The sequence below is a fragment of the Oreochromis niloticus genome, linkage group LG3 (genome assembly GCF_001858045.2).
Source record: "Oreochromis niloticus isolate F11D_XX linkage group LG3, O_niloticus_UMD_NMBU, whole genome shotgun sequence".
In the NCBI taxonomy this organism is placed as follows: domain Eukaryota; kingdom Metazoa; phylum Chordata; class Actinopteri; order Cichliformes; family Cichlidae; genus Oreochromis; species Oreochromis niloticus.
This window is the reverse complement of record NC_031967.2, coordinates 21,471,770-21,484,916: the sequence shown is the minus strand read 5'-3', so window position 1 is coordinate 21,484,916 and position 13,147 is coordinate 21,471,770. Positions and strand designations below refer to the sequence as shown.

At 40.4% G+C, this 13,147-nt stretch overlaps 1 protein-coding gene across 1 annotated transcript in view; it reads left to right on the top strand.

Moving 5' to 3' along the window:
* Positions 1–4,446: 4,446 nt before the first annotated feature.
* The window catches only part of LOC109198185 (low affinity immunoglobulin gamma Fc region receptor II-b), a 997,390-nt gene continuing 988,689 nt past the window's right edge, over positions 4,447–13,147 (top strand). Inside the window, exons 1-4 of the mRNA XM_025906008.1 lie at positions 4,447–4,556; positions 4,716–4,731; positions 4,811–4,902; positions 5,131–5,178. Coding sequence (XP_025761793.1) covers positions 4,481–4,556; positions 4,716–4,731; positions 4,811–4,902; positions 5,131–5,178 — 232 coding nt within the window. The 5' untranslated portion in view covers positions 4,447–4,480. The remainder of the gene's footprint in view (positions 4,557–4,715; positions 4,732–4,810; positions 4,903–5,130; positions 5,179–13,147) is intronic.

The window sequence follows — 13,147 nt, the reverse complement described above, 5'->3', positions numbered from 1 at the left end:
TGGAGTGATTCAGTCACACTGACAGTTTCTGACAGTAAGTAGAGTCATAGTTCATTTAACCTGGAAATAGAAACAGTTTGTAAAAATGTGTTTTTATTAGTACATGTTGAGATATTTGGCATGTTTAGATAGTCTCACTCTTAAAGTTCATAATAAATATTTGTGAGTCAACATTTTTGTGACATTGAATTCAGAGTTATGAAATAAAACAGTAAGAGAAAATCTTTCTTGAACAGATAAACCCCGTCCTTTCCTCACTGTGTCTCCATCATGGCTGAGTCCTGGCGGCATAGTAACTCTGAAATGTGCAATTGAACATCCGTTTGCAGGATGGAGCTTCTACTGGTATAAAGCTGTTCCTGATCTGTCAGAGTACTCCTACATTTATGAGCTGCTACCTGATGGCAGAAAGACTGTAGAGAACCTTTACATCATTAATGAACAGATATCGACAGCAGGATATGTGTGCAGAGCTGGAAGAGGAGACGCAGAATATCACACTTATTACAGTCAACCAAAGTTTGTCTGGTTTGCAGGTCAGTTTGATTCTCTCTGTCCTTTCAATAAACTCATGTTAGGTCATCATTTTTATTCACCAAAATTTAGACCATTAAAAAACCCATCTCCATGATGACCATTGACATATGTGTACATTAAAACTCCTCAAAAGAACAACAGGATATTTTCCTTTCTCTCTGTGATCAAACCAAACTGAATTTCCTTGTTTCCTTTTCTTATTTTTTCAGTTTTTATTTAATGTGATAACATGAAAAAGAAAAGACAAATATGAGATTTTAAATGTTTTCTCTTTAGATACTTCCTGTTTATACTGATTATTTTTACTTAGTGCACAGACAGGATTTACACAGTTAAGACTCTTTGTTTAGTGCTCAGGTAGGTGTTCAGATAAAAAAAAGTCAAATATAGTTAATAAAGAAACAAAGATGTCAGCAGGCAGGTTAACAGCTCTGACAAATACAAGAAAAACACTGACTACAGATGGACGCTAGATATCTTTTTTGGTTTTTTTTGTTTTTGTGTCAGGTCAGGTCAGCGGTTTTTAGTTTTCCTGAGCTGTGTACATTTTAATTGCCCTGCGGAAAGAATACTTTTATTTTTATATTTTGAAATTTTAACAGAATTTAATTTCATATTTTATGTTATTTAACTTTCAATGTGATAAATAATGTTATGAAAGCCTTGTAATAAACATGATCTAGTACACCCCATGCCACTGTGCAGACGCACCTGCTTATTGCAGGTATTGGTGTCACAGAAAGTGACATGAAGGTTTAATGTTGGGCTGTGTGGCAGACAGGATGTAGGACCCAATTGCTGGACTCATGAAATAGAAAGAACTTAAAGCAGCAGCATTTATTGCTGTGAGACTTTCCATAAAAAGTCAACTTCACAAAAAACAAACCAAAACCTCAAAGTAGAAAACTAGAAACTAAGAAACACAAACTAGGAAAACAAACCCAAACTGGGAACTAGAATTTCTTCAGGACCACAGAGGGAAAATGTCAGGGTTATATAGTGGATTGTCATTTATGCTTAGAAATATCTACTCATATATGTTTAGAGTTTTATAATCAATGTCATGTTGGTAGAGGTTTGATCCTTAGTAGCCTGTGGAGACTCTGTGTGCCTCCCAGAGCACTCTGGCATGCACACACAACTTAAGGTCAGGAGAGAGGTTATATCTGCTCTTACTGATATATGGTATAGCAAACACACGTACATCTGTTTCACTCTAAGTGCCTTTTGTTTAGATAAACTGCTGGACTTCCAGACCAGCAGGTTTAGGGAAGTTGTTTATGGGGTCACACTCCTAATTTCCTGTTTTAAGACTGGATGTAGAGTTGTACATTTCCTGTAGCTTTATTTTGCGGTCAATCACTACTATGAAGGTGGACAGATTTTTCCCCCCGTTATGTCGATATCAACTAGTCAAGTATAGCATGTCAACAAACCGTGAAGAAAAATACACAAATGATTGCTGGTAAGGGTCTCTATATGTTAGTATTTACGAAGGGTATGTTGTGACTTATCTTCACAATTACGGTGGTCCCTCTGTATAACGTGGTTCACCTTCAGTGGCCTCACTGTTTCGCAGATTCTTTTAGTGCAATTTTGGATGCTTTTTTTTCCTTAAAGCGGATTTATTTACTCCACATAAAATATAATAAATAAACGTAATAAATGTCATAAATAAATTATAAAATACAAAAACCAACTATTCAAATTTCAACTTTTAACTATTTAAATTTTCAGTTTTTTCCTTTTGAACAAATTTAAAGCAAAACAACACAAAACATTGCAAACCACAACACAATAAAATATAAATTAAAATATGCAGAACAAAAAGAAGATGCACATTCTCTGTTATATAGCCTGGGTTGATATTTGGGAGAGTGTTTTCCTGCTTGGAGCATACATAGGATTCACTGCATGAATGAAAAAACTAAAAAAATTAAGGAATACTTTCATCATCATATTTTGAATGCTAACATCTGTGAGCTTTATCTCTTCACTGCATGTTGTTTCCAGATGTTCATTCAGCAGCGTCTCTCACAGTGAGTTCTGACAGAGTGCAACACTTCACCTCTGACTTTGTCTCACTGACCTGTGAAGGAAACTCCACTGAGTGGAGAGTGAGGAAGACCTCTGAGGAGAGCATACCGTACTCTCGCTGTGGGAGACTGGCTGAATTCACATGTAACATCAACACATCAGTGTCATATACTGCAGTGTACTGGTGTGAGTCTGCATCAGGAGAGTTCAGCAGTGCAGTCAACATCACTGTACAGAGTATGTTGTTATACATTTACTTCTTGGATCTGAATGAAAACGTCACTTGGACATTTGTCCCAGCTTTGCTGTATTTGAAGCAATTCTATGTGGCAAAACAAACAAAAATTTAAATCTGAGACAACTTTAGGCACGAAAGCATCAAAATATTCTTGATTGTTGGTCTCATTTCACTCGATCTTTTTCATAATTAAGTTTGTCAAAATTTGAAGACAACACAGGTGTTTATATTTTCTCTCTTCTATTTAAACTACTAAAAAGCTCAATGCATTTATCATCAAAGTGCTATTCTTAAAGATTATGATTTAAAAAGGTGCAGCTGTATCAAAGGTTGTGCTGTGTGTGTGTTCTCCTCACTGCAGAACCAGTCAGGGAGTTCAGAGCAGCAGAACTTTCTTTATTTTACTTGCACTGTGCACAGCTCCATGAAATACTCTGCCCCACCTCTCCTCCTGCAACTTTTTTCAAACTACACGTCACTACTACAGCAGTCACATGTAAAATAGTGCATGTATAGTATAGTACGACTCATAAAGCAGTTATAAATACACAAAATCAGATTTTCATGATGAAAAGCATTTTTTACAATCTGTTCTTATTATTGTATGTCAGCTTTTCTAAAAGTGTGCACCAGCTGATGTGACTGATTGTGTGATTGTGTCACAGATGATGGTAATGGTCCTATCCTGGTGAGTCCTGTTCATCCTGTGACTGAGGGAGCTTCTGTTAGTCTGAGCTGCAGTTTGAAAACACAAAAAATACTTTCCAATGTGTTTTTCTATCACAATGACAAACTTATTCAAAATGATCCCCGAGGGGAGCTGAAGATCTCTGCAGTGTCAAAGTCTGATGAAGGTTTCTACAAGTGTCAGTACTCAGGAAGAGAGTCAGCACAGAGCTGGATGTTAGTTAAAGGTGAGCACGATCAAAACATTTGATGTGTTTCTGTAAATGTCTGTGAAGGTTCTCAGTTATTCAGGTCATCGTAGTCTAAGGAGCTTGGAAAGAAAAGTGTCTGGAAGCCTCTTCAGTTGTAGGGTCAAATTTTGGAGAGTCCCAGATTTAAGCTCTGTGGGAGTGTCCCCCAAGAGGGACATGGACCCCTTATTGCAGCGGTCCCCAACCCCCGGGCTTCGGACCGGTCCCGGTCCGTGAGTCGTTTGAGGCTCAGGTGTGAAATGTATGGTTTTCAGGGTTTTTATCGGTTTTCAGCGTTATTTTGTTATCGTTTTTATCGTTAACTTGGTTTTCCTGGGTCTTTTCACGTGTGTTATGAATAAATCTTCGTTTTTTCGGTACTGGCACTAGTTTTATTTTGTTGTATTTATCCGCGACACCTTATTGCCGGTCCGTGAAAATATTGTCGGGCATAAACCGGTCCGTGGCGCAAAAAAGGTTGGGGACCGCTGCCTTATTGATCCTCTGTTTAATCATACGAGCCAAGGTGTGAAAATGGGTGTAGGTCCATTAGGACAATTTCTGTAAATGATTTTCATTATTATAAGGAACATTAGATCTAGTCTCTTTTAACTTTGAAGTCACCTGGATCTATTTTGTGAGAACATTTATAAAATATCCCATATAATTATATTTTATTAATACTTAATTGTCATTAGTCATTACAGCAGCTGTTCCAGGAGGTGACAGCTCTTCATCTCCTGTGTGGTTGATGGTTGGACTGGTTTGTGGAGTCTCTCTCATTATTATTCTCCTGCTCTTGTTGTATCGCTGCAGACAGTCCAAGTGTAAGAGCCTCTTCTTTTCATGCTGTATTAGAGAGTTTATTTACTACATACACTTTAATTATTCACACATATACATGTATTCTGATCTCATGACACTAAATATCAGTGGAACAATTTATCCATGACAAACATGTGTAATAACATTTGTCTCTTTCACAGATTCCTGCTTCACCAGGTTGGTAAAATACTTTTTATTATTATTTTAAACAAACATCAGTTACTTTTGAGTTTATTGTGTTTATTTCCTGTTTTAGGTCGATCCAGTCTGAGAGTCACAGTCCGGGCTCCTCCACAAATCAGGGAGTCAACCAGGATGAAACTCATGAATACAACTCTCCTTATTCTGGTCACTATTTAAACCGATCTTTATTATTATTATTAATATTGACTTTCATCAAACCTTCATTGGTAGTAACATTTCTTAGGTTCAGTTTGTGTTCAGCAGTTTTTCAAAGAGCATTTAAAGATCTTACAGTCCTGGTTTTGACTCACACAGTGTTTCTGTTTTGCTCTGATCTTTAGTGTAACTGTAATAAAATGATTAATGTGAGCCTGGCTTGTTTTTTTTCTTTAGGTACTGCTGACATCTATGAATCAGTCACACAAGTGACAAACAGAAATGGTACAGTATATGTGCTGGAAAGCACAGAGCAGTTAGAGATAAAACCTATTTTGATTTAATGAAACTTATTCCATGCGACATGTTTTTACAGTCTTGTAAATAAAATTATGAACATTTCAGGAGCAGATGAATATGAGAATGTCCCTTCCTCTCAGAGTGATCAGAAAGTTTTTAAGTATTAATTTCTTTTTGATTTCATTTGATCATTTTAACAGGGGAGTATGATGAACCAGAGGGGAGTGCTTTTTACATCAATGTCCAGATGTGAGCTTCAGGTACAGTCAAAAAATTCAATTCAGTGTTTGTACTGAAATGTGTTATTTCATTATGTTGCAGGTAATTAAAGGTCAGTATTGGAGTTTAGTTATTCACTTACCAAACTTAGCTACTACATACTACCACTACACATAGCCAGAGTTGAATATGGAAAAGATATATATAAATCTTACAAAGTTTGCATCTGTCTTGTGTGAAACTTGTATGAAAAGCATACAAGAGTGAAAACAGATATAAGATCCCTTGAAAAATTATATAAATGAAACTTGTATGTTTTGGATACTTAGTAAAACAATATATGAAAGTAATGAGAAAGTGGCCACTTTCATGAGTAAATCATATAAGTTTTTTACTATTTCTTTTCCACATAGAAGGCCATTCAGAGTTTAGTGAAATTTTGTCTGCTTCATAAACAGAATGATATTGTATCATAATTCCGTTCTATATGTGACAAATTAAAAAGTTTTGTTAAAATTAAAATTAGGGATGCAACGATACCAATTTTTTCAAACCGATCCGATACCGATACTTGGATCTGAGTACTTGCCGATACCAAGTACAAAAACCGATACTTCTACCACACACAAGTTAAACTTAACCAGTAGTAAAGAAACGACCCCAGACAACTCTTTAACACAAACGAAACGTTTACTGAACGTAAGGGCAGAGACAAATACTGTACAACACATCCCTTTTTTAAACTCAAATGATATTCCAATTCCTTAACCAAATGAAATACACTGTATAAATGAAATAATTCCCTTTCAAATTATATTAAACAACCCAACTTATGTTATCACCTTTTGGTAAGTGACTCACTAATATACACTCCAAAACACGTTATATAAATCCACTAAACATACAATATTCACACATGGGCCCCACACACACTCACATTCACACTTGTTGCAGGCCTGTTTGCTGCTCACGCCGGACGATGGAGAAAAATCCTCTTCTCCCCAGTTAAGAGCACAAAAGTCTGACTTACAGTTCAGCTGATCGGTAGGTCGCCGTTCACCAGTCCCACACTAAATCCACTCCCTGCGGACCCGATGCTGTCTCTGCTACAGCACGTTAGCGAGTCACTGTCCAGCTCTCCGACAGTCCATAGCGGCTGCCTCCTTGGCGAAGCCAAGCAGTCCGGGCTAGCCTTTAGCCTCGGCGGTCGTAGCTGGAAACACAGCACGGTGGTGCGACCATTGAAACAAAAAGTCACTTCACCCACACTCTGTTGTGAAGCTCTCACACGGTCAGCTTTCTAGTCACACACTCTTTTGTGCTGGTTAACCTCAGTAAAACTAGCCGAGTCTCTCACTTTGGTTCAGCTAACCTCGTACATCTCTCCATGCAAGGTCCCGTTTTATGCTACCTTCACAGGCCTCCAGAAAATGAGAACTCTGAAAAATATTTTAACTCCCTTCAGAGTTACATACCATAAAATAATAATTTTTTATGATTAACATAACAGTTTGATTGCTCTAATTACCTGTATTTACCTTGCGACATATTAAAAGGGCAAATTACATTCAGGGTAGAGTTACATCACATAACATCAACTGTGAACACCTTATGTTACCGTGGCGTTTATGTCCATGGGAATTATGAGTATCCACTCCCAAATTCCCATCCGGGCTACATTAGTATCGGTTCATGGTATCGGTTAACTTTTACGGGCTACATTAGTATCGGTTCATGGTATCGGTTAACTTTTACGAGTACGAGTATCCTCTCGTACTCGTTGAGCTGTTAGCTGTTAGCATGCGTCCATACTACCTGCCCCGGGAATTCTCGCATGTTATCGCGATAACAGCGTACGTCCCCCCCTCGGCCAACGCGGATGCAGCCTGTGACACTCTCCACTCAGTGGTCAGCAGACTGCAAACACAATCTCCGAGAGCCCTCCTCATAATATCAGGGGACTTCAATCATGCCTCACTGGACTCCACACTGCCCACCTTCACCCAGTATGTGACCTGCCCAACCAGACACAATAAAACACTGGACTTACTGTATGCCAATGCTGAAGAGGCATACAGTTCATCACCTCTCCTTCTGGGCAGATCTGATCACAACCTGGTGCACCTTGTCCCTGTGTATGAGCCCTTAGTGCGCAGGGAGCCACCAGTCACCCGCACAGTGCAGAGATGGTCGCAGGAGAGCGAGGAGGCTCTTAAGGATTGTTTTGAGTCGACTGTGTGGGAGGTGATCTGTGACGACCACGGAGAGGACATCGACAGCCTTACTACATGCATTACGGACTATATTAATTTCTGTGTGGATAACACCGTACCTACCAGGACTGTACGGTGTTTCTCCAATAACAAACCTTGGATTACCCCAGAAATTAAAGCCGTCCTCAAGCAGAAGAGGAGGGCCTTCAAATCCAAAGACAAAGAGGAGTTGAAAAAGGTGCAGAGAGAGCTGAGGGGACTGATAAGGAATGGGAAGGACAGCTACAGGCAGAAGATGGAGAACCAGCTTCAGCATAATAACGTCGGTGAAGTCTGGAGAGGCCTCAGAACCATCTCAGGCCACAAACATCAGAACTCTCTGCCTGGGAGGGATGTGAGGTGGGCAAATGAACTGAATCATTTCTTCAACAGATTTGATTCAGCCATGAGGCAGTCTCCAACATCGGCTGCAGACTCACCCTCCCCCACTGCTGCTGTTCCACCTCTGACACCTCAGACACTTCACACCTCCTCTATTCACCCTGCTCACTCCTCCCCACCCCCATCAACAGCATCCAATACACAACCAACACAAGGCTCCAGCCTGTCTCTCTCATCCACCCAGGTTAGGAGGGAACTGAGGAGGATTAATGGCAAGAAGGCAGCGGGTCCAGATGGCATCAGCTCGAGGGTCGTCAGGTCCTGCGCGGACCAACTGTGTGGTGTGATGGAGCACCTCTTCAACCTGAGCCTGAGGCTGGGAAGAGTCCCACAGCTCTGGAAAACCTCCTGTGTTGTTCCAGTGCCAAAGACTTCACGCCCCAAGGACCTCAACAGCTACAGGCCGGTGGCTCTGACATCCCACCTGATGAAGACCCTGGAGCGGCTGGTCCTGGCTCAGCTTCGGCGCCTTGTGAGCTCATCACTGGACCCACTTCAGTTTGCCTACCAGCCTGGCATTGGAGCGGATGATGCCGTCATTCACCTCATGCACCGTTCCCTCGCTCACCTGGAGACCGCTGGGAGCACTGTGAGAATCATGTTCTTTGATTTCTCCAGTGCCTTTAACACCATTCTTCCGTCGGTTCTGAAGGACAAGCTGGAGAACTCAGGAGTGGACCATCACCTCACTACCTGGATTTTGGACTACCTCACCGACCGACCGCAGTATGTGAGGACTCAGGGCTGTGTGTCGGACAGGGTCGTCTGCAGTACGGGGGCCCCACAGGGAACGGTTCTGGCTCCGTTCCTCTTCACCATCTACACTGCAGACTTCTCCCACAACTCCACCCAGTGCTTCCTGCAGAAGTTCTCTGATGACTCTGCAATAGTCGGCCTCATCATTGATGGGGATGACAAGGAGTACAGAGGACTGACTCAGGACTTTGTGGACTGGTGCCAGCTGAACTACCTCCAGATCAATGCCAGTAAAACCAAGGAGCTGGTGGTAGACTTCCGCAGGCACAAACATCCTCCACTGCAACCACTGAACATCCAAGGTATGGACATTGTGACTGTGGACAGCTACAGGTACCTTGGTGTTCATCTGAACAACAAACTGGACTGGACTCATAACTCAGACGCCCTCTACAGGAAAGGGCAGAGCAGGCTGTACCTGCTGCGGAGACTCAGGTCGTTTGGAGTGGAGGGCCCACTCCTGAAGACCTTCTATGACTCTGTGGTGGCCTCAGCCATCTTTTATGGTGTGGTCTGCTGGGGAGGCAGCATCTCTGCTGGGGACAGGAAGAGACTGAACAGGCTGATCCGAAGGGCCAGCTCTGTTCTAGGATGCCCTCTGGACCCAGTGGAGGTGGTGAGTGACAGGAGAATGGTGGCTAAGCTGTCATCCCTGTTGGACAACATCTCCCACCCTATGCATGAGACTGTGACAGCACTGAGCAGCTCCTTCAGTGGGAGACTGCGGCACCCACGGTGTGGGACGGAGAGATTTCGCAGGTCTTTCCTCCCCACTGCTGTCAGACTCCACAATAAAGCATTTAACTGATCAATCACACACATCCACAAATGTGCAATAACACAATGTGCAATAATCTTTCTGGCAACCGTTGTATTTTTCACTCTGTTGTATATAACATTTGTATTCTATTTTTATCCTATTGTATATTTTACTCTATTTATTCTACTGTATATATTATTCTATTTTTATTCTATTCTGTACAGTTGTGTACTGTATTTATTCTTTTTTATTTATTTATTTATTTATTTATTTTTTTATTCTAATTGTCCTTCATAACTTTTGCACTGTCCACTTCCTGCTGTGACAAAACAAATTTCCCACGTGTGGGACTAATAAAGGTTATCTTATCTTATCTTATCTTATGCACACATTTTACAGTATCGGCCCCGATACCCGATACCAGTATCGGTATCGGTGCATCCCTAATTAAAATTAAAAAGCTATTACTCTGAAGTAATGTTCTTTCCATCATCTGGAAAGTTTTCTTACACCTTTTATATACCTGAGGTATATTTGTTTAACGTGAATTGCAAAAACACACCCTATTGTTGGTTTTTGCCAGGCCTGGCCTTTCTCATGTATGAAAACATGGAGATGTAAATCTATTATTTCATTCTTTGCTTCTTAATTCAATCACTGCATATAGTGTATTTAGTGAGATAGCAAAAAACAGTTTAACACCAAACAAATGAAAAATAAAAAAATAGATTCATCATTCTTTGCAAGCTAGATATTTACTGTATTTACAAGCTAAAGTAATCTATTTCAGGCACTATTAGTATCACTGTTTGAATAACTGATATTGTCAGATATATCTGACAACACATTGTAGTGATCTCAGAGTGCCACTCCACTAAAAACCATATGTTAGTTTGGACCAAAGGCAAGACGATAATAAACTGTATTTCACTTTAATTACATCCTTCAATAATAAACATCTGAGCATTTCTGATTAAACTGAACAAAGCATGAGCTCATCTCTGTCTGACAGTCAGTTTTATTTAGTAGAGTAACAGCATCGCAGTACAAAACACACCATAGCTTCAAGTATCCAGGGTGAAGGTAATGAACACCAAAAAAAGGGAAGAGGTATTAATAAGTTTTCACTGATACAGAAGAAGATAGAGAAGTGTTTCAGCTTCACATGTTTTGCACAAAAAATCTTCACAACACAAAACACATTACAAATGATAAGATGTGTTTATGTCTGAGACCAGATGTATACAAGTCAAAACCAGATGATTTTCTCCTCCACACAGAGTGTGTCTGCACCTTCTAAACAAAGCCTGTAAGGATACAGGTAACTTTACACTCTCTGTAAAGACTCAATCACACAAAACAGAACTTTGCATTATATCAAGGGCAGACGATGCTTTTACAATAAACTTTATTGTTCTCCGACAGGAAGTCACAGGTGGGACAGGCACGAGGGGCAGCCAGTGACCCAACACACATCCTTAAAGCTGATATCCACCAGCTTCTCATGTATGCACCCAGCATTTCCTCAGTCACCTGAGCTCAGAGCTGGATTCTTCATTCCCTCCAACATAAATATAAACCCCTTTTTCGTCACCACAGAACATCTACAGCTGGGACTCTGTGAAGTAGTGATACGTAAAAAATAACAAGTTTAGAATGTATTCATGTTGTTACGGAGCCCCGCAGGGGACATGGGAGAAAAAAAAAATTACGATGAACTTTTGCGAGATCTTGCAAAACTAACTCGGGATCTCGCAAAACTTTTGCGAGATCTCGCAAAAGTCTGTCTTAATTTTTTTTTTCTCCCATGTCCCCTGCGGGGCTCCGTATGTTGTTGTATATAAAACAAGTTCATTTACGAAATGTATGCAATTGTATTTGTGACTTAAGAACTTTTGACTTATGAACATTTGGTTTTCACATCAACAATTCTGCTTGGTAATGGATTTTTTGCATGTTTTCCATCCTTTGGCTTCCAGTTTTACCGATTTGCTTTAAAGTCAAAATGTCTGATTTGTGCTCTCTCAACAACCCCAAATTAATGCTTTTATTAAACTCATCAAACTATTTTTAATCTGCACTCTAGTTACAGCTCACTTTACATTCAGCTCACAGTTATAACAGTTATCACTGTCCCAACTATTAATTCACAATTATCAGTTCTTCTGGTTTTTTCGCCCGTCCATTTTGGTAATTTAGCAATCAGAATTGTTGTCTGAAAGCCAGGAAAGATGCCCAGCTGATTTACTTTATTTTATTTTAAGCTATTACAACTTGGACAGAGAATTATACTGAAAGGGAGAAGAGAAAAAAAGAAGGGGAGAAAGAAAACAGAGGGGAAGGGGGATCACCTGTTAAAAGAAGAAAAGAGAAAACAAACAACAAGAGAACAACACAATATAGAGACAACAAGCTAGATATGTGCAACAGTAAATACTAAATATTGAATGATATTCAGCAGCATGCAGGACCGACAGTGCACAATATGCTTTATGGTAGCAGCCAAGGAAGATAGTTTGTGTATGGGAGCACCTGTGTTCATGAGCGCGCTTCAGTTTAAAAGGTTTCTCCATGTAACGATCTGCTAGTGCAATTGACCCTGGTACTTACAACTCTAAGGATGTTTTCACCTGTCTGACTGCTCCAGGCAAAGAAGAGGAGCTCCAGAATTCAAGCTTGAGAAACGACGGCTACCTGGATTGCACAGTACCATCAGACAATAACAACATAAGCAACAAACAGTCACCTTTAAAGAACATGAAACTTTAATTTGTTTGGATGGCCAGAATGAGGATAGAACTGTAGGAAACCCTCTTTTAAAGCCCAGTGGTCTCCAGATTATGTCAATTCACTCTCCCTGTCTAGAATGATTAACACTATATCACAAACATAACGCGATTTACAATGTTCCCAAGGAGATATTCCCAGTTTCTACTAGTCAGTCCCAACAAAATGTCCTTTTGATATGAAAACATATAGTCTCTTCTTTGAAGGTGTAACTGTAGTGAGCAGGAGATGACTGTGGGGTCCCAGTCTCTTAAGCTGACTGGAGGTACAGCATCAGGAGTTAGCCAGGTGCCAGATACCAGGTCTCTCTTGGAAATGAGATTTTTGCCTGGATAAATAAAGGACAAAAAAAAAAAAATCAAGTCTCAAGTTCACAACAGAAAAGAAAACAGAAACCATACCTTTTCCCACACGACAGTGCGTGGCTGTATGGTTTCACATACAGCCAAACGAATCAGGATAAATACCAGGACATCATCTGGATGGCAGAGTAACCCGTTCACTGATGACTCATTTTGTTCTCGGCATCGGGTCCGTAGAATGCGCCAAACTCAGGCCAGCAATGGGCAACATTAAGTGAGATTGCTGCTGAAACCCTCCTGGAAACTTGTTAGCTCCCAGCGAGGCAGCTAGCAATGCTGGGGGAGCAATCTGTGCAAAATGCACATGAGACAGGGATTGTCAAAATAAAATCCAAAACTAAACAAACAGAGAGCGAGTGCCAAAGAGATTCTAGACACAAAAGAGAACCTGCTTAAATTAAATTTGGAACCAGGCA